General features: G+C 39.2%; 1 protein-coding gene across 1 annotated transcript in view; it reads left to right on the top strand.

The window, feature by feature from the left end:
• Nucleotides 1–24,806, top strand: part of COL22A1 (collagen type XXII alpha 1 chain) — a 183,613-nt gene that overhangs the window by 101,308 nt on the left and 57,499 nt on the right. Inside the window, exons 16-22 of the mRNA XM_026047153.1 lie at nt 426–479; nt 2,401–2,469; nt 4,004–4,039; nt 5,562–5,591; nt 6,487–6,540; nt 7,870–7,923; nt 15,587–15,640. Of these exons, the coding sequence (XP_025902938.1) occupies nt 426–479; nt 2,401–2,469; nt 4,004–4,039; nt 5,562–5,591; nt 6,487–6,540; nt 7,870–7,923; nt 15,587–15,640 (351 nt within the window). The remainder of the gene's footprint in view (nt 1–425; nt 480–2,400; nt 2,470–4,003; nt 4,040–5,561; nt 5,592–6,486; nt 6,541–7,869; nt 7,924–15,586; nt 15,641–24,806) is intronic.

The raw sequence follows: 24,806 nt of genomic DNA, 5'->3' as shown, positions 1-24,806 counted from the left end.
GGACTGTGAATTCATTATTTTTCATGGGAGTTACTCCAGTAAAGTGTTCACATTGTGCCCTTTGTTCAGTTTACATGAGCCCACTTTGTCATGCAAGGGGAGAATGACCCATGGAAAACCAGCACACCGGAGCATCTGGCCACTGGATTCACATCCCAGTTATTCGGTGCTCCAAGAACTACTGTAGTTAGAGGGGATAAATGGTTCCCACTGACTCAACTCAGTTCACCGTCTTGTTACCAGACAAAATGTCTGGTGCAGATGTGAACTTTTCATGTGTTTTAACCATTTTTCCTATGGGCCTAGCTTGAATTGCTTCTCTTTTATCGTAACGCTTGGAACAAAGAATATGGATGTCACTTGCAGTGTGGTAATCTAAAGACTTGGTATTTGGATTATAGTGGTTCTTTCTGTTCCTCCTTTAGGGAGAAAAAGGCCTAGATGGGTTCCCTGGAAAGCCAGGCATGGAAGGGAAACAGGTATGTGGCAAATAGCCTGTGACTTTTCTTTGGAATGAGTGGGTGCTGGCTCTAAAACTGGGATTTACCTTGGCTAGCTGCTGTGTCACAAACGGACCCCGTGAACACTGGTCGATTTTGGACTCCTTAATCTAATGATCCATTCTTGCACACTGTTTTTGAATTCAGTTTTATATTATGATATACATGTAACAGAAATGCAGATACTTTAACCATCATAACAAATATATGAAAACGTGCATAGAAATTCAATTTTGTAATTAAGGTTTTTTATAAAGGTATTTTCTTTCGTGATGCAGAATTGAAAGGAGGAGAACAGAACTTTGTATTTGGTTTGTTTTCATAAGAAATATTTGGAACTATTAGCCAAGATGATGCCAGAAAGGTCATGTCTCTTGTTCTTCTGATTGAAACAGACCAGCAAGCTGCTGCTGACTAGATAAATAGCACAATATCTTATCTATTTGTATCTGAAAGTTCCTGTCCATAGATCTCACAACACTTTGTGGGATCCATTGTTCTTGGAGCTATCCCTAATGAGAGAATCACTCCCAAAGATCATCTGATTTAAATAGCAAAGGATGGAGTAAGAAGCAGAGGCTGAAAAGTGACATGGCTTGCCAAAAGTCATGCAGCTAATCATTGCCAACCTTGTGCCTGAAGCCTGTAGCTCCAGACTCTTATGTTGGCAGCCTGTTCACTAGCCTTTGCCATTTCCCTCTTTGGAAAGGCCCATTTGGAGCTGTGTTTTTTAGCCTGAAGGTGTGAAGGAGCTGTAGAAGGCACACAGCCTCCATGGGACAGATTGCCTCCAGGTATTTAATTCTGTTGCTTGCACAGATGAAGCAGAGAGCTCCCAGGGTCTGATCTGAACATGACTTTGAAGCATAGCAGCCAAATAGTGTCCAAACCTCTTGCTCTCACGCTTTTGTCAGCCAGGTTTTCAGTTTGATTTTGTTGAGAAGTAATTATTCTTCCATATCAGACGCATCTTTTTCTTTTCCCCTGGCAAGTGATAGCATCATTAGAAGTCTTTGTTAAAGGTACATCTTCCTCTCTGTGAGGAAATGTGGATTCCAGTGCACTAAATTTTGTTCTCTGTAGGTGATTTGACAGTTAATCATAGCTTTCTGTTGCTCATCCATGGTTTAACCTATGCTGTAAACTATTTCTCTAGTTGGTGTTTATCACTATCCTTATAAGATGGAAATGTTTTTCTGTGTTAGGTGCAGCACTGGAATCTCAATGAGCTATGTATATGTTGTTTACAGGACTGTTTTATACTTGCGGTAAATGTGGATGAAGTGAGAAATTGCAGGAGGATGAGAATGTGGATGCTGATTGTTTGCTACTTCTAAGAAACAATTTCTGCAGGTGGCACACTATTACAGAAGCTGGGTTATTCTGATGCTTTCCTGCCTTTTTCATGTCTAGACATCTACTGGAAGGGGAATCCTTATGCCTGAGTTTTATCCTAAATTTTTGGCTTTGGCACTGATGCATTCTCCGAACTACGCTCCTCAAATGGCTGAAGTTGCACTGCTGTTATTGTGCCTGTTGTGATATTGCCATCCTCATTCCCCTTTCTTACTACTAAGCTGGGCCAAAGGAACCGTGTCTGTTATCAGCCTCTGCCTCAGTTCAATTTACTGTTGATATTCAAATCCACAGCCTTATTCTTTTTGACTACTCTAAGGCTAATGTCCTGTAGTAGGTCTGTTTGATGACCTGATGTCTATCAATCAAGACCTTTTGTGTATAAAACCATTCCTTGCTCTGAGTTCTTTAATGAAAGCTTTAATTAAGGCTTGTTTCTTTTCCTGCAAGAATAGCTGGACTGCAGGAGACTTGGTGAGTCTCCCTGCAGGCTGATGTCTGCTCTTAGGAGGCGAATCCTAATGCAGAGCTCACCTGTTTGCAGGGCCCTGCTGGCAGCCCAGGCCCTCCAGGTGCCAGTGGAATCAAAGGAGAAAAGGTGAGCAGGAAAGGGGTGCAAGGGAGGGGGTTGGAAGCAAACTTACGAATTCCAACTTAGGCCTCCATTTCTTCTACATATAGAGATGTACTATTTAGTGACTTTGCTTTAATATGAGAAGGATATGAGAGCTAAATCAGGCCTGTTTGAAGCAGCTCTACCATTGTATTTAAACTTCCTGATGAGAGCAGAAAGAAGTAAAGAGTAATTTGGCCCAGAAAATCTTGATTTAAGAAAGATGAACAGAAATACCAGCAGGTCAGCAAGAATTCATGTGGGAGCTGGTTCCTTGACACTGCTCATGTATGACTGACTCTAAAAATAAGAATTGAATGAGAGTCACAACCCAGCCCTTTTACCTGCATAATAATTATTCACTGCTTTTGCCAAGTATTTTTACTTTGGTATTTTACAGATAGTTTTTAAAGTTATCAGGGCAGCCTCACATTTCCCAGCTAAAGCTGACATTGACATTTTGGTATTTCCTACCTGGTTATTCAGCATCAAATGAAAAATGTGTCCAATTTGGAATTTTCTTTCTCCTTTTCTCTAAGAAGGCAGAGATCAGAGGCAGCCTACTGTATTTTCCTTTGCATTCCTTTCCTTTGCATTCAGATGCAAAAGATAAAAATGAGGTTTCAAAAGACAAGCAAAGGCACATTTACCAAGTGATAAGAGGTAGAAAGTTCACTTTGTGCATAGGAAAGTACAAAGTAGAGAGCAGTTATGAGTTCAAAACACTTCATTCTTGTCACTAAAGTGGCTAGATTTGGCCATTTTGACAGATGTTTAGCATCTTGTTTCTGTTGCTTGTAACATGGCTGACATATGCCTCTCTAGCTCTTCTGTCATAACATGGACTATGCAGATAAAATAATAAATAGTAATTAAGCTTCTTTTGTGAGGAAGAAAGAGCATGAAAAGTATATTAGGTCATTCAAGTTGCTAGATGAGTAAGAAAGAAATAGAAATTGTGTGAAAGGAAGCTATATGATTTTTTTTGCACCAGGCTCTACCACAAGTAAAAGACCTTTTGAAGGCTTAGGTTTATAGCATAATAAGCAGCAGACATTATTGGAGGGAGATGCATATGCTGGAATAAATTGAGAAGCTAAAAGGCCTCATATAGCATGCAGTGTCCTGCAAACACTTACAGCATGACTGTATTATAAAATGACTGGGCAAAATGGCATCATTTCTTGCCTTTTTTTCCCTGCAAATAAATTTTGCAAAAACAACAACAAAAAAGGATTTTGGCTCCTGAATTCCAGTCCTGAAGGCTCTATTAGGGCTCTGAGCATGAAGCAGGTTTCTCTGTTTGGTATGTGTACACCGATTATAAGATATCTGAAACTTAATGTTAAGGACCCCCGTGCATCATTTTAAGTCAAGAAATGCTATTGAAATTTATGTTATATGTTTCAGTGAAACAGAAGGCAATCAAATCCTGCATGTATTCCTGCAGGACAGAGAAAATTGGGTTAATTAGGATTGCATGTTCATATCTGTATGAAACTATTTTTATATTTTCTTCTGTGTTTCCATGCAGGGTGAACCAGGGCTTCCAGGACTGCCAGGCACTTCTGTAAGTATTTATTTAGTTAGTATATAGCTTAACAAACATTATAAGCTTTATTGCATGAGAAGAGAAGGTGGAAGCTGAGGATTTGAAGCTTTCGTTAAATGAGAGTGCATTTTCAAACAAAGTGAAGATTTTTGGAAAGGAAAGATTTTTGAATGAGGAATGTGATGTGTGCCAACAAAGACATACATTACCACAGTTTTGGGAGATTTTGAGATGTGAAGATTAGGACTTGAAGAGACAAGGAAAGTGTTATGAAAGGTGTGTCGGAGTGAATGATGACGAGACGTGATTCAGTGTCTGCTGGGACACGCACTGGACTGATTCCCAGCAGGCTTTGGAAAGCAGAGACTATGGAAGTTAGAAAAGCAAATGAAAGTTTAGAATCAACTTGAGCTATCGTGGGTTTGTAAGAGTTGGGACGGGAAAGAAGGGAACTTCTGCTCAGGGGAGATCCTCCTTGAGTGCCTCCTATGTGGAAAAGGCCATGGTGGAGCATGAAAATACACAGAACTGCTATGCTAAAATCAGGAAGAATGATGAAACAACAAACTAAGAAATAGGAGACATAAGTCTTTTTTCTTTATTTATTTTCCTTTTTCTTTTTTTTTTTTTTTCTGGAGGTTTCTTTTTTTTCGCTCTGTTGTTTCTCTTCTTTTTCTTTTTCTTTGACACAAGTTTTACATCCTTCTATGAATTCCTCTGCCTTCAATGGAACTGTCAGTGACCCCACTGGTGTCACTAGGAGGGTCAAACAGGTATCTTAGTATTGCCTGTGCAAAGAAGTAATCTTCAAGAAGGAGAAGGTTTGCTGGAAAGTATGCAGCAAGGAGGCTTAGAATTAGTTCTGAAGTTGGAAAATATCCCTTTTACTTTCCAAAAAGGTTAAAATTGAAAGACAGTGATATATAGAACTCTAGATGGAAACTATGAAAGAAACAGTAACACTAGTAACATTAACTAGGGCATTATTCTAAAGCACTGAGTACTAAATACAAGTGAGAAACTCCCTGGTTATGATGTGAAAGGCAGCAGGCAATTTTGTTACTTGAAAAGTGGTAGTAACCTACCACAGGGAAGAGAGCTCTCAGAAGACATTCCTGGCTAAGACTGACAGCTGTCATTGAGGACCTGGAGGAAGGTCTACATTTTTGCCTTGCCTCTGAAGTTGACCTGTTATATGATGCTTTTTCCATTTAGCATGACAGTTTAAAATAAGTCTGGACTTGGGAATTTACTGCTAATACAGAGGAGTTAATAAATTAAGTTCTTACTCTTTCTTACTCTGTGCAGCTACACAAATGTATTAATTGCTTTATGGGCAACTAGGTGAGCAGGCGTTTAGCTCTTTTGGACTGCCTAAAGACATATGTCCCAGCCTGCAATTGGGTTTGAGTCATGGTAGTCAGCATGTATACTGGAAGCATGGAGGAGAGAGGAAAATGCACTTTGTGGAACAGATACACCCTAGGACTTCTGTGTCTTTCCTCTTTTTCTCTTTGATAGCTGTGCATTTCCATTACAGGTACACACTGAAGGCATAAAAGGACAGCAGGTAAGAGTCATTCAGTATCTGTTACGATTATGAGGAAGCTTTTATATGGTTAGATCAGATTTTTCTATAAAATGCTGCTTCAAAATTAAGTCTGCAAAGTTAAGGCAGCAATGTCAGGACATCAAGAAACAAGCTCTCCTACTTACAATGGAAGGAGTAAATGGGGAAAGAAAGAAGATAATGTCCTTCTTGGGTGCAGTGAATTTAACATGAATGAAGAGTGTAAATTGGGAAGTGTCAGCTACCCAGAACAATTCTGCAAATCCAGGCAAGTGTTAATAGAAAAGTGGAACTGTGTTTGAGTTTTATGCTCAGCTTGTCTCTGAACAGCAACACTTCAACAAAGAAAGGACACTGATTTCAGTCTTAGTCCTGTGTCAACAAAAATAGGAATACTAATATTTTGAGTTTGTGTGTGTAATTTATATTTTAGTTTAGTATAATGATATCTATGTGTGCATAACACTTTGAAGCCCTTCATAGTTGTGCTGATTCTGCTGGTTCACTTGGGTGAGGGAGTGTTTTTTTCCCTGCACTGAATTCTGGCCTACGTCATTTTCCTGGAATATTTGAGATAATCTAGTGCCTTTGGTGGAGTTATTACCTTTGAAAAACAAAGAGCTGATTATGGATAAATGCCTGCTAAGTGTCGATTAATTGACCTATATGCAGTCTAATAGATGCTGATAATTAAAGTAGCCCCAGGATGAAAAAGAAAATCAACTGGTCTCTGCATTGGCTTTTTGAAACCTATGAGGAAGGAGCTGTATAGGAGTGGACAGTATAGGAGTTGTCATATAGGAGCTGTACTGGTGGACAGTACAAATGTTATGCCCACATATTTTTTTGTTTATATATTTTAACACTTATTTCTTTATTTCACTTATTTTTGTAGGGAGAGCCTGGCCCACGTGGACCACCAGGTCAACCTGGACTTCCTGGACCACCAGTGAGTAGTAGTTCCTTACTGCTTACAAAACACAGAAACTGAAATCCAGACTAGTCAGAGGGTTATATATGCAAGATCTTGTGCAATATTCAGGTATTAAGTGTTTAAACAACACCAATAGTCTGTTTTATTCATGGATTAGAGCTTCTGCAGTTGTGTGCAGCCACTCGGAGCACTCTGAGGACAACAAGTAGGACATGCGTGCTGATTACACAGAAATAGACTTTGTCTCAAGGCTGTTGTCCTGTAGAAGATGCTTCTTTCCTCCTTTTGACTTCTTGAGGGGCGTTCAGCACATCTCAGAGGGGGACACTTATTGGTAACTAGCAGGTCATCGTGTAATGAAGAGCAGAGATGAGCAATAAAACAGGAGACTGTGTGCTTATCCATCTCAGCAGGGAATATAACACTTTTTTTTCTTACAGCAATTTAGGCACACTGACATTCTTAATTGCAGCATCTTCTAGTTATATTTTATAATGCAAGTCTATCAGGACATCTCACTTCAAACTATCGCTGATGCCTTGTTTTCACAGTATGTTCTCAATTCTCAGTTGTTTGTTGTATTTCACTGTTGATTGGGTTTTGTAAAATTAATGGCATCGTGAAGATGTATTACTGAGTTAAGTCTGGCTTTAATTATGTAATTTAACTACAGTTGTGTGCTCTGGATATCATCAGGGCATTGCCACTTTACCCGTTTTTCATATTCCCTTCTGCTTACCAGACATTTACAAAAAGAAAAAAGGGCTAAAGCAAGGTCAGTCAAGATGTTCTGCTTGCAGGGCACTTGATCTTTTGAGGCCAAACTCTTCTCAATAGTAGCCAGTGACAGGACAAGTGGTGATGGGTATAAGCTGAAACACAGGAAGTTCCATCTCCGTATGAGGAAGAACTTCTTCACTGTGAGAGTGACAGAGCCTTGGGACAGGCTGCTCAGGGAGGTTGTGGAGTCTCTCTCTAGATCTTCAAAACTCTCCTGGATGCCTGCCTGTGTCCTGTGCTCTAGGGTGTCCCTGCTGGAGCAGGGGAGTTGGAATAGATGATCTCTAGAGATGCCTTCCAACCTCAACCATTCTCTGATTATGTAACCTTCCATGTTTTCTACAAAATTGTATATACTATAATGAAAATTTCCTTTAATATGTCATTAATATGTCATGTAGGAGCTGTCTAGGTAGCCATAGAGTAACAGCAACATGGAAGAGCTAGGGCATGATTATATCATTCATTAGTTATTCTTTCTCAGTTAATTTGATAGAAGTTCAATTTCATTGACTTTTTTTTTTATTGATCAATTTTCGATTTCATTGATTTCTATTTTTAAAGGGAATGGCTGGTCCAGAAGGCAAGCCTGGAGTCCCTGGTTTACCGGGTCAACGGGTGAGTTGAAATTTTTATTTGTACTACATCTCAGTAGGCTGTGAATCAGGAACCTTGATGCATTTTAAGTATATTTCTCTGCTCTGATTTCTACTTTTTTTTAAGCATCCTTGAAGCCTGCATCCTTTCTTCTTTATGGCCTTACAGCTTTCAGTACCTTTTGGAGACCTCTGTGGTTTCCCTGGAAAAGTCTCTTTCACGTATTTTTCTTTCGTATTTTTGTGTCTGCTTCTTGCTGCTGAGAAGGTTGTTGCCCCTCTTCCCTTTGTATACTCTTCGGATCTGCGTTGTATCTTCTGTGGAAGGGCTATGAGCAAAGGGCAAAGGAAGGAATAAATATATGTCTTGGGAGGTGTCTTATAGATGGTGTCAGTTAACTCACCTAGTACTGGACTGAAGGTAAGCTTGCCTTCTAGTAATCTCGGGAAAATGGTGAAGAATTTCATGTTAACGTCACAGCAGAAAAGGACATTTACTTACTTTCTTGTACTTTTCCAATCTTTAGAAAATATCACCTTGCCTCTTTAGCACTGCCTCTTTTAACCGTGCTGCACTTATGAGTTGACAAGTTCTGAATTGTCCTGTTTTAAAGCCTGCTGGGAAACATTGTTTACTGAATAAGATTAATAGACAATATTAGCTGGGGAGAGGACAGTGATCTGTCAGGGTCTGTGACAGGATACAGAATGCTTCTGCTAATGATCATTTGATTAGAGATGTCATTTGGTACATACTGTGTTTGAATGTTTCCCTAGACTCTGCTGTGTCTAGCTAGTTAGACTTTTCCTAGGGGCCTTTTTTTGGTCATCAGGCATCTGAGGTGGATAGATTTTATTTTTCTTTAATTAAAGGCAATTAGTCAATGACTCTGAACACTTTGAGATGAATAAAGCCCTAGGCTTGCTGGATGTTCTACAGGTGTGGGAGAGATAATAGATTAGCAGATACTACCCATTCACCATTAGTACAGTTCTTGCCAAAATACAGGCATAAATCTTGGTGTTAATTACCATCTCATAAAAATTTGATTAAAAAGCCCAACTATTTCTCTAAACATTCTTAGAAGTCAAAGTACAGGACTAGGAATTGTCACTTGCACTTGACTGAGATTTATATGACTGGGTGTGAGGTGAGGGCTCCTGCCCAGAGCTGACCTGTGCAGAAGAGGTGAAAATCACTAACGATCTTCTTGGCTCATGTCTCTGCTCCTTTATACAGGTGCAATTTCAAGAAGTGATGTCACACCAATTTCTATCTGATGAAAATGTTGTCCCTGAGCTGTGTTATATCTATGCTGCTGTAACATCTTACAATGTAAAGGGCAAATTAAAAAGGAAATTTGAAAGAAAAAAGACATTGAATTCAGATCCATTTGACTTTAGGACTCTCTCAATCAACATATTTCAAAGAAGGTTATCCCAAACAGTTTGTCATTTGCACTGTAGCTCAAAAGCCTCAACCAGGATTTAGACACAGACTGTGTAATTTGTATGGTGCCCTTGCTCGGACAGGCATGCAGATACCAGCTGTTTGTTGTGGTTCTTAGTTTTCTGCAGTGCTTTAGTTAGTCATTACACAGTTGGCACAAACGACTAATGGACAAAAGATGTGTTTGGAGCCCATATATACAGAAATTCAGGTCTCATAACCACAGTCTTCTGGAATTGGAAGATCCCGAGCTGGGAAAGGACAGAGATGGAGTTGTCTGGTGTTGGAAATACAATTCAGGAGCCACCCACTCAGTTTATATGAGATTTCATAGAAGATGTTGTGGTGTGCCAAATAGTCTAGTAACAGAAGGATTGGGTTGTACACTTCAGAACGATTTCTTGGAAAGAAGGAGCTATGATACTCTTTTGGCCCGAAGCTGCTGTTCCTCTTATTGGTGCAAAAATAATAGAACATATGGGATATTAGAGTTACCATTAAACAGAACCACTTAAATACAGAGTTGCCATTTATGTTACAATAAAGAAAGAGTCAATTTAAGATTGCTACTGCAAGTTTAATCTATCACTTGAAAACATTTGTTTTACTTATAAAAATTTTCCTATAATCTCTATTTAGACTACACTTTTTTTTTTTTTTTTTGAAACAGTTGCAGAGTCTTCTGCTTGTGTGTGATACAAACATGAGTCAATAACCAGCTGTGATGAGCAAGCCCTGTCATCATGCCTGGAGTTCACAGAGTGCTTTAGACCCTATCTCTTTTCACTTTTTCTGCTAAGCTGTATTTTCTCTCTCCAAACCTTGATTTCAGTTAGAGCCCAGCCATGTCCAAGATATGCTGTCTTGGGCAAGCTTACCACAAGTTGTGGAGACCTGGTAGGGTGAGCAACATACAGCTGCTCTAAGAAGCACAGAGGTGCTTCTAATGCCCTAGTTGGCATTAGAAAGAGAAAGGCTGAACTGAAGAATGTGTTGCAGTAGATTCCTAATGTCTTATTTAGCAATGCAAAACCAGACATTTTGGAGAGAGGAGGAGGAGTTTTGTGTTCTAATGAAGCGGATGGTATTGCAGAGACTGGTAGACGAATAGATCAGAAGTTAGCCTTCCCATATATATGAACCTCCTCCACTCTCTTTGGGGACCAAGAGTCCCCAAACACAGCATACATTTTCAGTGTGAGATCTTCAATGTGGAAAGCTATTCAAATGGCTTACATCTTTGTGCAGTGGCTCAGTGGGGGCAACAGGCTAGCTAAGGAAAAAATAAGCTGGAGAAACAGATCATCTGGCATCTGAAAGCACTTTTCTGTTAGCCTACTTTAGTTGCAGGTATTGAAGCCTTTATGGTTGTAGTGAAAATACAAGCAATCTCCTTGGTACATCTGCTGAACCACTAATCTGACGATTCACATCCATCCTTTGATCCTCTCTGGGGCCAGGAAATAATAGTTTCAACCTGAACAAAGCAACTTGATGTTCATTTCATTAGCCAGACATTTCCAAGTATCTGGCAGATGAGGTCTATATTTTGACAATGATCTCCTCATCTCAAGAGTGCGCAGTGGGCAGAATGACGCTTTGCTCTTCTCATCTGTCCTTTAAGATGTCTGAGTGATAGACAGTGCTGTCTCTTCTGATTTTACTAAAACTACCTGCATATGGGCTAAAGCTCTGAGAGCAGGGACTCAGTTCAATTTATTCTTTTTCTCCTCCTGTCTTCTTCTTCTGTAAAAACTGAGGAGAACAGAAATGCTTTGATATAATTTTTTTTTTTATTTTATTTTTTGACTTCTGATATCTGATCTACTGGAATATTTGCTCAAAATAAACGTGTATTTTCTAACTTGATAGAAGGTACAAATGTCAGATACATGTTCCAAGAAAGCATAGAGACCTTTGAATAATCCAACCTAAGCACAGGAGTCTTATAAAGTGGATTTCAATGAACTTTGAATTCCAGGACTCAAGTTGCCTCTTCTTTAAAAAGTGTAAGATCATTTAAAATGATTGAAATTCTAATAAGAAGCTAATAAAAAGAAATCTATTTACACTTACCTGTGCATTCTACTTTGGCATAAAATGGTAGCTACGTAGACCCACATTAGGATTGTGATGTTGTGTTCCATAACAGAATGTTGTGATAGTTTATCTTTCTAATTGTGCTCTCAAGATTTTTTCATGCTGATAGACTGATTATTTATTACAAAGCATATTAAAAATATAGCAATAATAAGAATACTTATACATATATAGACTCCAGCACACTGAAATCAGGCAAATAAGTGTTAGTGATTCTGTTTTTCACACTGCTTCATGCACAAGATAATGTATGCAAAGACTCAAGCTCAGAATGAGAGTGAATTTGACGTAGAAACAGAGATAAGACCGTTTTGTGCAAGTTAATTGCAAAATTCAATATTTTACGTTTTGCCGGGTTTGAGCACGAGGAATGAGTGTTAACTGTGGAATGAGTTGCAAAGGGGTGTCTTGTGCATTTTTAATTCAGCTATTCAGCTGTCGTATTTCAGTAGTTTTGTGTTCATGTGTTCTCATCCTCTGAATGGTTATCCCTGAAAATGCAGCAGAACAGAGAGCTCTGCAGTCCTTTCTTGATTCTTTACAGCTACATTGCAAGGCTATGAGCTCCAGTAACTGTGACGTACTTGTTTTATAATGTAGTTTAAAGGGTCCTGTTAACTACAGATTGTTACAGTCTATAACAGACTACAGGATTTGAGTCATACTCCACTTAAAAGAGATGTTAAGAGAACTTACATGTGCTTTAAGGCTTATTCTTGTTGGCTGTCACTTGTGGAGTTTATTTCTTGGACCTCTGAGGGCTGCTGAGCTCTTTATAGGGAGATGAGAATAAGATTTCATATGATGTTTCTCTTCTGTGCAGTTTTAAATTGAAATTTTGCAGTGAGCACTTTCAACTCTTTTTTCTCTATATATTATTTTTCCTTGATTTTAATCAGCTTGGACTTGAAGAGTCTTAAGAGGAAGAGATAACTGATTGCTATTTGCAGGGAGTGAGGTGTCACATTAGGAAAATATGCCAGGGAAGAGACCCCTCTGGAACTGTTTGGAAAAGAACTAGTGCCAAGGAGCTACTTGTCCTTGTCCTTGAGTCCTTGTCCTTATTTCTCCTTGTTCGAGCAGTCTGCATAGTCATCCGCAAGCTGACCGACCCCAGTTGCATTTGTATGCTGAGCGAGGCTACAGAAATAATTTCTCTTGTTAATTTATTGTTATCACCCAGTATATATGAATTTTGTAAAATGTCGGTGCTTTTACGATTTCATCTCCTCTAATAATACTGAGTTAAAGGGACAGGGCTGGAAGGGGTAATCCTAGCATCCCATCTAGCTTACAAAGACAGTTGGCATTTATTCTAGCAGTCATATGCACATTCAAGGATACTTCCTACGTATTTGGCATCAAAATCATCTCCATTCCCAGGGCCAATCTTCAGTGAAAACCATGCTATGAAATCATTTTGCCATTAGGTGTTCTGGCAGTTGGACAGCAAGATCAGAAATAGCTTTGTTCTATGATGCCTTTCAAAATCTGTCCTTCAGCAGAAGCAAAGTTTCCCCCGGTTTCCTGTCTCCTATATGGTAGATATGTTTCAAATGGATGTTTCTGTTCTTATATATTGGAGTGTGTGAATTGTTCCAGTATCTGCTTTTGCAAGGTTCATCAGGACAGTAGAAAAGTTAGCAAACAAAGCAAAAAATGAGAACAGATGGTCTACATTAAATCCAGAGCAAGACTGCAATTGTCAGTAAATATATTCATTCATAATGAAATGCGTGTTTTTAACTGTGCTATTATTCAAATTACTGATGAAGGCAAATAACATGCATTTCATACAGTCAAAGTGTACACACTCCTATACGCTTAGCTGAATCTTGATATAAGTAACAGAGCATAATTGCTAGCTACGGCTTTCATATTACTAGGCAATGTGACATTTTACTGAGCTTTGTTCTCTCAGATATAATTTCTCCCGCAACTATTTCTATGCTTTTGTTGTAATGTTATGGAGCTGCTCTGTTGTGGCTTGAGTTGCCCCTGACTGGCCAAAATAACCCCTGACAGTGGGAAATTAAACTAATGACCTTTCTATCAATCTAATTATAAGCTACTTCCAAGGATTTTTCCAGGATTGGATGGATGATGTGATTTCCAAATTACATCATCAGTCACATAAAACTTGCTTAATTGTAATACCTTTTTTAAGAAGAAATGTGATTTCAGTGCAAAATGAAAGCAAGGAGAGAAAGCTCCTTCTGTCTATTTGATATTTCTATGACTCCTCTGGTGCCCTCCTAGTATATTACTAACAATATCAGAAATATAATTCATTCAGTATTTATTAGACTTCAGGGAAAGGATAGGTTATTTTACAGGTAGAAAGCTGAGTCACAAAATATGTCACTTGAGTAAAGCAAGCAAGTCAGCAGGCAAGCTGAAAAATAAATCAACCTTGTCTTTCCTGTAGTGTTTCAGACATTCTTTCTCTGTGCCTTCTTCCATGTAGGAAATTTTCACTGTGAGCATTTGAGGTCCAATGCTTGGTGAATGCCAGTGCCAGCATATTCATGTGGGTGCCCTTTTCTCAAGGATACCTTGCCAGATCCTGGTTTATGCATCCTGTGGCCTGGGGAGTCTCTCGGGTTCTTCTGCAGGAAGTTCTCTTGCTTGCAGAGGAGTCAGTGAGCTCTGTTCACTGGTGCTGATCTCATGTATTCATAGTTTCTGACTTGGAGATTGTGAATCTTTCATATTCATCCATACACCTGGGTTCATGTGCCTCAGGCATGACCTGAGGCATGACGAGCCCTCTGGCCTCTTGGTGCTCATACTTAGGCAGTTGTGACTATTCTGCTCATGTATGCATTCAGCTGAACACACTTCTCAAGGGTCACCAAGCTTGCTTTCGTTCAGTAACCTCCACCTCTCTTCCCTCTCACACACTTGTCAAATCTCAAAAAAGTCTTATAAAGCAGGAGTTGGAAAACTGAGCTGATCTAGCTGAAAGCACCTTGCAACAGCTGCATACATCTGGCCAAAGAAGTAAAATCATATTCTATTCACAAGTCCTTTAAAAAAAAATAAAAGATATTATTTTAAGAGACATAAATGCTAGAAGGCTCTGTTGTTTTCTTGCACTTTTGGGGATATGTATGCAGTAGAAATAAGAGTTTTGTTTCCTACAGCAACTTTTAATTCAAGGAGGGTTTCATGGAGCATATTGTACTAGGGCAATGGGGTGAAAGTACAGCCAGTGCTGGGGTGATGAGCACACATCTGCTCTGAAGAACAGGCAATGAATATGATGTTAGTAGGACAGGCCAAAGTCCATAATAAGAATTAATAGCCTTAGGCTTTCATACCTTACATTTATAGTACGTCATTAAGAAACATACAAGGCTTTATTTTGTAAAAAGAGGTTTTATTAAAAGCTTTATCATCAACTCTGCCAATAAGTTGGGTTGATTTTTTTTGGGGTGTGGTTTCAAGGCAGTCTTTTTCAAGCTTGAAGCTTAATTCATGGTAGAAGTGGGCTGGAGCAGTTGCTACAAGTGTGGCCCCTAACTGCAGCTGGCAGTTTAACCCATTTTTCTCTTTCACACTGTCAGTGCCTTTCTGTTGCTATTCTCTCCAGAGATTCCTTCCAACATTAACCATTCTGTGATTCCCAGCAGTTCCTTGAGGTCTAGAGAGAAAACTGAGCAAAACCCTAAAGGCCACTGGCAGCTCTGCAGGGAAGTGTGCACAGCATCATCTGTACTTGAGAGTATGTCTGGGGTGATGGCAATGGGCATTCCCACAAGATTTGCCAACTTCCACTTGTCTATTGCTACCCTTTTTGGCTACAAAAATAAGCATGGTTTCCTGGTTGTTGTATTATGGCTAGGGGTTCCCCTTCATGTTCTTTCCTATGAGGCTTCTTGGAAGATATGGGCACGGTTGTCTGGATATTCTTGTGCTGTTTGCAGTAGCAGACTCAGGATTACAGGGTGTAATATTATTTTAACTCAGAGATGAGCAGACAGGAAGACCCTGCCCCTCCAAATAGTCTGCTGCCTTCGTTTCCAGGATGTCTTTAATATGTTGTGTGTACCCATATTATGCTGATTTACCTGTGTTGGAGTAAAAGATTTTGGAAAGTCTCACTGAACTTGCTTTTCTGTTAAACGCACAGGGTAAGAAGGGAGAACCTGGATTCCCAGGAATCAATGGTCTGATTGGACCTCAGGTAAGTGATTCTTGCTTTTCTTCATTTTCATATGACCAGAATAATGTGGTCAGGGAGGGGGAGGACTGTTTTTTGTAGAGATTTATTTGTTTGTTTGTTTTCATTTTATTGCGTCAACAGATGATTTGGAACTGCAATGCAGCATGCGAGAATGCAGTCACTTTCATATCATAATGCTTCTAAAGAGGGTATTTAGCCTTTAATATCCAGACTGATTTATCCTAGTATGAGTGAGAGAAGAATCTGCCTCTCTGGTAGTCGTTCCTTTTATCTTCCACACTTTTTCAATAACTTTGAACAGGAATATAGGGAGGTGTTTTGTAAGCTATTTTCCCCTTGCTTGTGCACCAAGTAATATTGTTCCAGAATAGCAGAAAAGAATGATTTGTGTTTCATAATATTGAGGGGAGGTCTCAGTTAATTATTGGCTACATGAATTTGGTAGTTGCAGATATAGTTTCTGTGTGACAGTCTTGAGGTAAGAAGCAATTTATGAGTATTTGCTATTCAGGCAGCATGCTGCTTAGAGCATAGGTTTGTTTCTGTGGCTTTGCTTACATTTATATGTTATATTTCTACTATAGTAGGTTGGGAGTTGGCTTGTAGAAGGTAGACGTGCTAAATGGTTATTCTCCAAGTGAGGGATGTTTTCTTCAGCTAATGGTCTCATAATCCCTGTATTTTCAATCTAGATAAAACTCCAAGTTGCATCTATTGCAAGTTCATGAGGACTAATCAGTGCTGCGCAAATTCTCATCAAAGAGAATTTGGCCCCAGCTGGAAACAGCCCATGCTGCTTTGATTCTTGCTACTTTTGTAGCCAATTTCTGCTGACCCCACTCACTTCTATAAGGTGGTCTGCAATAAGAAAAATATCTTTCCAAGCATTCTCAAGCAGGAAAGACAACCTTGTTTAGACTGACCACTTAGGAGAAAATAGTAGCTCCCTATTTGCTTTTTCAATAATACTTTTGTAAATATTAGATATTAGGACTTTGAATAATTGTTTAAGTTTGGGAAGAAACGGCAGGAAGAATCTCCATTTCTACATCCATTGGTGATGAAGGCAATGAACATGACAAACTGCTAGACAGCAGATGCTTTTTCTAGCTGATTTTTCATTTGTTTCCTCTGGCAAGCTATACTCTTGTAACTAGGAAACATGATCTAGAAATGGATTTCCTTGGAGACATTTTGTAAGGAGCTGTTCCCTATCTGCTGAAACCATCAGAGAGGAAATCCAGGGGTTTGCAGTTCTGACAAATAGAGACCCTTATGTTGAACTGGAATGTTACTCTGTGAAACTCTGCTTGATGCTGGTTTACATGTTTTTAGGTATGTCTTAGCTGCAACATCTGATTCAAAACTATTTCATCAGTAGACTTCAAGAGGAATGAAGGCTGTATTTTCCAATTAGTTTTAGATTTTTTTTTCAGTACAATATTAAAATTCTGTCCAAAATGGCCAGCTGTATTCCACTGGGAGATTTTCCTTACTGTGGGATGAAGATTTCTGTCTATTGATTAATTCTGAGATATCTGCATCTACCCAAATAACACCATATTTAGTCAGCTCAGGTTCTCTGTGACTTTTAGACTTTCAGAAAATATATGTATGTGCATATATCAGTAATTTTATGCATGTATCTGAGAAAACTGCTAACTTAGCAATAGTCTTCCTTTCAGGATAAACTAAATAAAGCTTGCAAACTTTATGTTAATTAAAACTAGATACTACCCTTGTTCCATCAAGGGTTTTTTATATAATCTGTTCCTCCAACATAAATTTTAGAATGGAAAATATTGTTCAGATACCTGCAGTAGCACCCAGTCCTGAACATATTGCTTCAGATATTCATATTTCTGTTTGAAGAAAGTGCTTACATTTAGGTTATGACAAAAATAATTTACAGCTTAACAGCAGTTTTTGTATCACTAGTTTTTTTCCAAGCACTTAATCAGAATTTCTGTTTTGTTGTTTGGGTTTGCTCAGAAAATATTCAAGAAGAAAAATGTTTTTGTTACGTTGTGCTTACACGGATACTCTTCACAGAGATTTAAGGAAGTCTGTGGCACTTGTTTCTGTGCTGTCTCCGTGGTGTTTAGAGCCAACTTATTACTTATTACACAAACTAGATTAGGACACTAAAACAACCTCATTTCCCTCTGTTATTTTAAATTTAAGTATGTTTTCTGATATGGCTCACCCTATTCATGACTGTGCAGGCAAAAAGAAGGAATGGGTATAGGAGCTGTATAAGTCGAGTTGTTGCTGCAATACTTAGAAAAGCCCACAAAAGAATATCATCTGATCCTAATTGTGTCTTATAACCTGGAAAGTCTTAAGACAAGATGGCCTGTCGTTATTGCTATGAGACAGACACTGGTTTCTCAGCACCTTGAAAGAGTTGGTTAGTTGTCTAGAGGTGTGTGGTAGGAAAGCCTGCCTCCTACAGAAGAGCTAAGGTGGACCACAGAAACAAGTGTCTGGGTGTGCACGGGCCTTCAGTAAATGTGGAGCTTTGCAAGCAAAAACTGTTTGCATCACACCTGATCCCAGTGAGAAGCTTCAGAGGAACCAGCCAACTGTGCAGGGGGAATCCTGAGTGCTGCTCTGGAGCAGGACCGGAAGATATGAGATTGACTCTTGAGTCATTGCTTGGGTGAGTTTATGTTTAAGAGTTAAATTAAGTGGCAAATTCTGGAGCAGGAGTTCCTCTCTTGGCTTTCTGGGAAAACTGGTGGCTATTCCAGTAGAACAGCCACAAATCCTGTGGCACTCTCAGAAAGTTGGGGATAACTTCTCTGGGTGTGTTTTGACATAACAGGATAGCACTATTTTTGCCTCTCTTGTTTACCCCAATCTAATTTTAACTTTATTTCAAGTGTCTTTTGTTTTCTTTTCTTAAATCAGTTGAAATAATGGCTACTGCATATGCTTATTTGCTCCAGCGTTATCCAGTGTTATTTCTACCCTCAAAAACGAACATTTACTTTTAGTGGCCTTTAGATTTACTGCATCTTACAAACATCATTAATGACAGAGTAGAAAGGGTGGAGCCTATTTCCCCTCTCGATATGAATGATTTTCCTGCAGCAAGGACACACACATCTGAGCCCATAGTGTCTTTATCTTGTTATTTATTTGTATTAATTTAGTTTCTAGGAACCTTAATCAGAGGCCAAACTTCTATTGCAGTAGGCTGTTCAAATGCAGACTGAAAAGTGATCATTTAAAAGTGTTTTCAGTTGTAATGGATGGTTTCTCATCATGGGAAATGATGAAGCTCTGTGTTTCTGTATGGTTGCCAAAGATCTCAGTGTCCCATCGTCTGTTGAGAGGAAAGCATTTGAAGAAGGGGTGTGAAGGCAGGTGATGAGGTGCTATAGCAAGTGTTTTTCTGCATAAGTATCATGAGATGAAAGGACATTGGGCACATTGTACTTGGTTGGCATCAAGGCTACATTCACAGGCAGTAATGGGAGTTCATGGCCTGGTACTACACAAGGGCTCAAATGGTCTGAACTGAATCACTGAACTACCATGGTTAGGGCTCAGCTCCAAATGCAGGTAGTTCTCCATAGCAGTCAGTGTCTGAACATGTGGCTGTCCGAGGTCCCATAATAATTGATGAAGAACAGGGTAATGGAGCCTGCAGAGCCATTGAGCTCTCTTTAAAGCAGGTGCATAGGTCAGCTCAAAGGGTCCCTAGACTCCACTGTGTGAGGAGGTATGTGCTCCCTTCAGCAGCAGAAGAGCAAGACAGATCTCAAAACTCTTTGATCTTTGAGGGAAAATGCTGTTCCTCACAGTGATGATGTCTTTGGGCCACAGCTTCCCTTATGCTGGATAACCTGGTGGGATAACTAAGACCTGTGAGGGAGACTAGAACAAGCTGTACTTTTTATGATAGAGTCTGGTAGTGATTTAATTAATACTCATTAATTAAGGATCCTCCATAGAGTTCATCTTGTGAGCTCTAGTTCAGCTTTTCTTAAGCTGGAAATAAATGATATTCTCTGAAATGCATGGTGTTTGGCAAAGTCCTTTATAATGCAAGTTAATGTTGTGAAATGTAAGAAAAAGATACTCACCCTTCCTGCAAAACTCAGAATAAATTCAGACTATGTCTGTGCCGCTTGAAGGTGGAAGATACTGCTCAGAAATATCTTTAATAAGATCTAGACCTTTAGCAAAGCAAAGCAAAGCAAGACTTTAGCAGTGCAGAACACTAATAGCATTGAAGCAAAAGACCATAAGGACTTTTTGTTGTTTCATTTTCTCATTTGCTGCATTGACTCAGTGAAATGATTCAAAGAAAGTGAATAGGGAAATAAATCTTACTCTGCAGACAAAAGAGATCATGTCTGTATCTTACACTAAGTTAAAAAAAAAAAAGCGAATAATGACTTGCACTGCAAACAAGAAATTTTCCTTCATAGAGACACTACTATGTATAAAGTCACCTTTACTCTGGACTGTTATGGGGCTGGGAATATAGGCAGTTCAGAGAAGTTTTTTTTCTTTCAGAAGACTTTATTTTCTAAAATAATGTTGGTACTCTGATTGTAATGCCAGCTGGTATAATAACAAGAATATTTCAGAATATTTCAGAATATTTAAGGTTGGAAGGGACCTCTAGAGATCATCTAGTCCAACCTTCCTGCTCAAGCAGGCACACCTAGAGCATGTGGCACAGGGTGGCATCCAGGCGGGTTTTGAAGACCTCCAGAGTAGGAGACTCCACAACCTCCCTGGGCAGCCTGTTCCACTGCTCTGTCACCCTAACAGTAAAGAAGTTGCTCCTCACCTGGAGACGGAACTTCTTATGCTTCAGTTTGTGGCCATGAGACGTAATACATTTATGAATTATGACACCGTCCCTAAAGATGAATATAAAGCATGCATGTTCAGATCTGTTGACTTAAACGCTCTTGGTTTTCCATGTCAGCAACCACAACCTTTTTCTGTATTCTCTTAGTCTTCTCTTGGTTTATGAGGCAGGATTTAGGCAAAGAGAGCAATATAATACTCTCATGCGGCTTTACTGAAAATTATTCAGAGGCATTGTGGTCATAGGTATGGTAGTACATGAAGAGAAATGAAGAACAGATCCAAGGAACTGATCTTGGAGACCTTTCTCGTAATATCACCTTTCTTATAATGTAAGAAGATCCAGACGTTCTCATGGAATAACATACAGGAGAAAAGTCGGTGCAAACTTTGCCTCCAGAGGCAGATATCTGGAAAAAACATCAGGCTTCAATTTCTGTCTTAGGATGTAATTTCTTCACCCCCCGCTTAAAATGCTGCTTTCCTCTTTTTCATGGAAAAGAGATTTGAGCCAAAAAAACCTACTGATGAAGTCACGAACAAAGGTTTTTGTTCCTTTTCAGAGATTCCTTAGGGAGTGCAGATCCTAAATCTGCCTTTCCCAGCCCATCTTTGAAGCAGAGTACGTACTGAAAGACAGCATCCTTTAGTGGTTCCTGGAAGACAGAAACAACTGCTACTCTAAAATTTCAGATTTAGGGTTTCAGATTTCTTTCCTGAGAACTGTCCCTACATTTCTTTTGACTTAGGAATAGAGCTGGGTGCATTGTGAGCCCAGTCCTCCCCCTCCCCACATGTTTTTAGGATCGTCCTCCTGAAACATGCATCCCTGTGCTCTTTCCCACAGATATTTGTATATTTTAATGAACATTCAAAATGTTTAAAAATAACAGCTTGAAAATAATTTAAACGTTATGATAAAACATCTATGTTTAGCAGTTGATTTTCTCACAAAGCCTTTCTGAGACTTCATCCTGTTGGGAGGTGGGGAAACTGAGATACAGCTAGGTAAGCTCTCCCTGTGGTCACCTAAGACAGAGTGGGGAATGCAGTACAGTAGGCTTTGTGTTGTGTTCTGTTCTTGTGTGCTCTGATCTGCTCAGTTTTGAGCTGAAATGCAAAATAGCAACCTAAGTTTAATGGAAAAGGGAAAATTTATTTGGGGATGTCTTGGTCTGGGTAGAATATGTGACACTGATGAAAAATAGCATGTAAAGGCAAGAATGTTATAGGAAGAAGAGGTAAAAATGAAAAGTGTGGGTGATGGCTGTTGTTGTTTGCCTGTTTGTTTTTCCATCTGGATCAGGGTTTTCAAGGGACCAGAGTGGAGACTAAATTTGGGCCAGGGCTTCTGATCTGTGTAATTCATTGAATGATCATTAAAAAGCATAATCAGTAAAATGAGGTACTTTAATCTGGATTCAGTGACAAAAGGGAACTGTAGAGAACAAATGATACGAGTTTTTGCAGCAGACCACTAGAAGTTATGCTGCTGCTGCATTTTTTTTTATTTATGATCATTAATAAATATTGTTAGTGAGTTAGGTCCTTTCTAAATACATAGAAAGTCCCTGCTCTGAAATATGCTCAGTTTTTGAGGACAAGAAGAAGTTGGGAGAAAGGGCAAAACAATAGGAGTTCATGTATAGATTGATTTTTTTAAAAAAAATTAGATTGATTTTTCTGAACAGTCCAGCCAAAGGGAGAGCTCTATAAAGGACTTTTATGTGTTGTGATGTATTTCTGCAGATCTCATATGACTGTGCCATTTTATTTCTCTGTGTCCCAGTTGGTTGGTGCAACCCTGGTTGCAGAAGGTGATAAATCCTGCAGGAGCAATAGATATATTGGTACGCACAGCCAGCTGGACCAGACCGACAGCATCCTGCACATCTCTGTGCACACTGGGTATCCCAAATATACTCGTCATACAAAACTGCTCCAAGTCCATCTCAGAGAGACCTTTACCAGAATAGTAATGCTCTCCAGCAGTGGATGTAACTTTGTTGATGATGCATGTGTGCACCTGATGGGGTAAACCAGTTCTGGATATAATATCCTTTGTGACTGCTCTCACAGGAAACAATAAAAGTGAATTATTTGTGGGTATGAGCAAATGTGCTTCCATTTCAGGACTTACGGCTGTATAAGGTTTTTGTGGCCCTGTTACAGAGAACAGACAGAAATTGCCTTGGATAGCAGGACTATCTGGAGTTACTAGGAATAGCACTTTGAACAAGGAGAATGTGGAACCTCGTGCTTCAAGGGTCATGGTGATTAATGTTAGATGCTAGACTGAGACTTCTGTTTGGGGCAGACCCACCCATGTCTGTATTTTTGGGATATCTTTCATTAACTTTGAAGATACTCAGATATCTGAGCATCTTCAGGTATCTGAGCTCAGGTATCTGACTGGGTATAGGCTGAGGTTTGCTATAGCATGACAGTATCTATGATCCTTATTAATTGCTTGCTTGATGCCCTTGTTCCAGAAGTCAGAACGAGCTGGTAATTCATGTAAATCAAGAAGAAGTCAAGAGAGATACCATTAAATAGAAATAACATAATCCATCTTCTTATATATTCTGCACCTTTAAATAAAGCATGACTGACCCTTTCTGGAGAACTAGACAGATTTCTTGGCTCTTTGTGAAAGCTCCCTGATATAAGGTCATGGCGAATGTGTATGTTGTGGAGGTGGTGAAATTTTTGTGAAAGTGAGAAAGAAAATTAAGCTACTAGGGAGGAACCAGGAAAGGTTGATAAAGGTAAATTTTTCATTTTATCTTTCTTGCAGAAACCTATAACCCATTTTGCTGATGAACGAGTTTACCGTAAAGTTTGTCATAAAGTTAGACTCAGTTCTGTTTTTGAAAGCCCCTACAAGCTTTGGTGGCCTTGTCCTGTTCTTACCTGTGTCCAAGCTATATCCAGCTATTTTCATCTCTATCCATCTCTCATAGCAACCTCTCCAGACCTTATGTGTATCTCAGAGGTACTGTCCTTGTGAGGCTAGAGTCAACCAGGACTTTTACATCCTAAGCAGGGAATGTCCATCTGTCTTTGGCCCTTTCCCTCTTTTCAAATTGCATGAAAACTGGCACTGATCCTCCTGCTTCCTCCTGCCTTCACACATGTCCTCCTGTGCTGCATTTTCTAAGCCAGCAGTCGGCCTTTGGCCATGTCAGCCGCGTGTACTATATAGTTTTGGAGGCTCTGCTAATTTAGACTGTTGCTCTTGGAGCTTGATTCTTTTTTTTTTTTGAATGACAAAGCCCTTTTTCAGTGATGAATGGGCCTACTGAGACTTCTCTGGTGAGGCTTCCTATAATGGTTGTCTCCAAAATCAGATGTGTGACTCCCCAGAAGCTATGTCACTAGCACCAGGATGTCCCAAGACATGTTTTTTTTCTGTTGATTTGTGAGTTGTGCACATGAATGGAGCACTCTAAATAATGGTGGTGGTGAAATGATTCCCCGTCTGCGGTGAAAACAGATTATAGGAGATACGTGCCAAGTGCATCTGCAGGTTCCTTTTTTGGTTGCTTTGCCCCATCTATTGGTGAGAAGCTGTTTTCTAGACATTTCCACCAGGCATATTCTAAAATGATGGCTTACCTTCTCCATTAAATCATGCCACAAAAATTCTTTTCAGCAAGATCTCCTTATCCTCTCCTGTTTATATCACTTTATTTGCTTTTTCAATTACCTTTTTTTACTTTAAAAGTAGAATGCTGATATTGATCTATGAGCTTTAATACCACAAAGGTGTGATTTGTGATACTAGATAGTGACACAGATCTAGCAGGGAAAATGCTCTCTTTTGTTTCTGTAACTTTGCATTTCTTGCCCAGTTTTAATTCCTTGCACTCTTTTTTTCCCCTACTCTTTTCACCAAAAATGAATGAAATCATGATGTTAGGAAGAGAGAGAGGCAGGGTGAAATTTCATCTCAGTAGTGTATTCATCCTTATGCTGTTTGCTTAGGTCTTAATCCAAACAATCCATTTCTGAATAGAAGAGAAATCTGATCTTGATTTCAGTGGAAGCTGAAGATAACAAATACCTCTGTCAAGTATGGCAATGTGATTTATTTATTTATTTATTTATTTTGCTTGGAACCCAAAGTAAGCAATCTAGTGGACACTCAAAAATTAATACCTCTGAAAAAATGATGACTGTTAAGAGAATATTTTCCTAAGAGAAACAGTTGAATCCCTATTGCCTGACTCAAAATTATATTAGGAAAAAAAAAAAGGCTGGCACAGCACAAGCATTATTCTGCTGCCTGGGGATAAGTAAGAAAGACTCTTAGGACATTTCTGATTGAATT

The sequence above is a fragment of the Nothoprocta perdicaria genome, unplaced genomic scaffold (genome assembly GCF_003342845.1).
Source record: "Nothoprocta perdicaria isolate Ctin4 unplaced genomic scaffold, notPer1 scaffold_48, whole genome shotgun sequence".
In the NCBI taxonomy this organism is placed as follows: Eukaryota; Metazoa; Chordata; class Aves; order Tinamiformes; family Tinamidae; genus Nothoprocta; species Nothoprocta perdicaria.
Note: the sequence above shows the minus strand (reverse complement) of the source record. Positions and strands in the feature narration are given on the sequence as shown.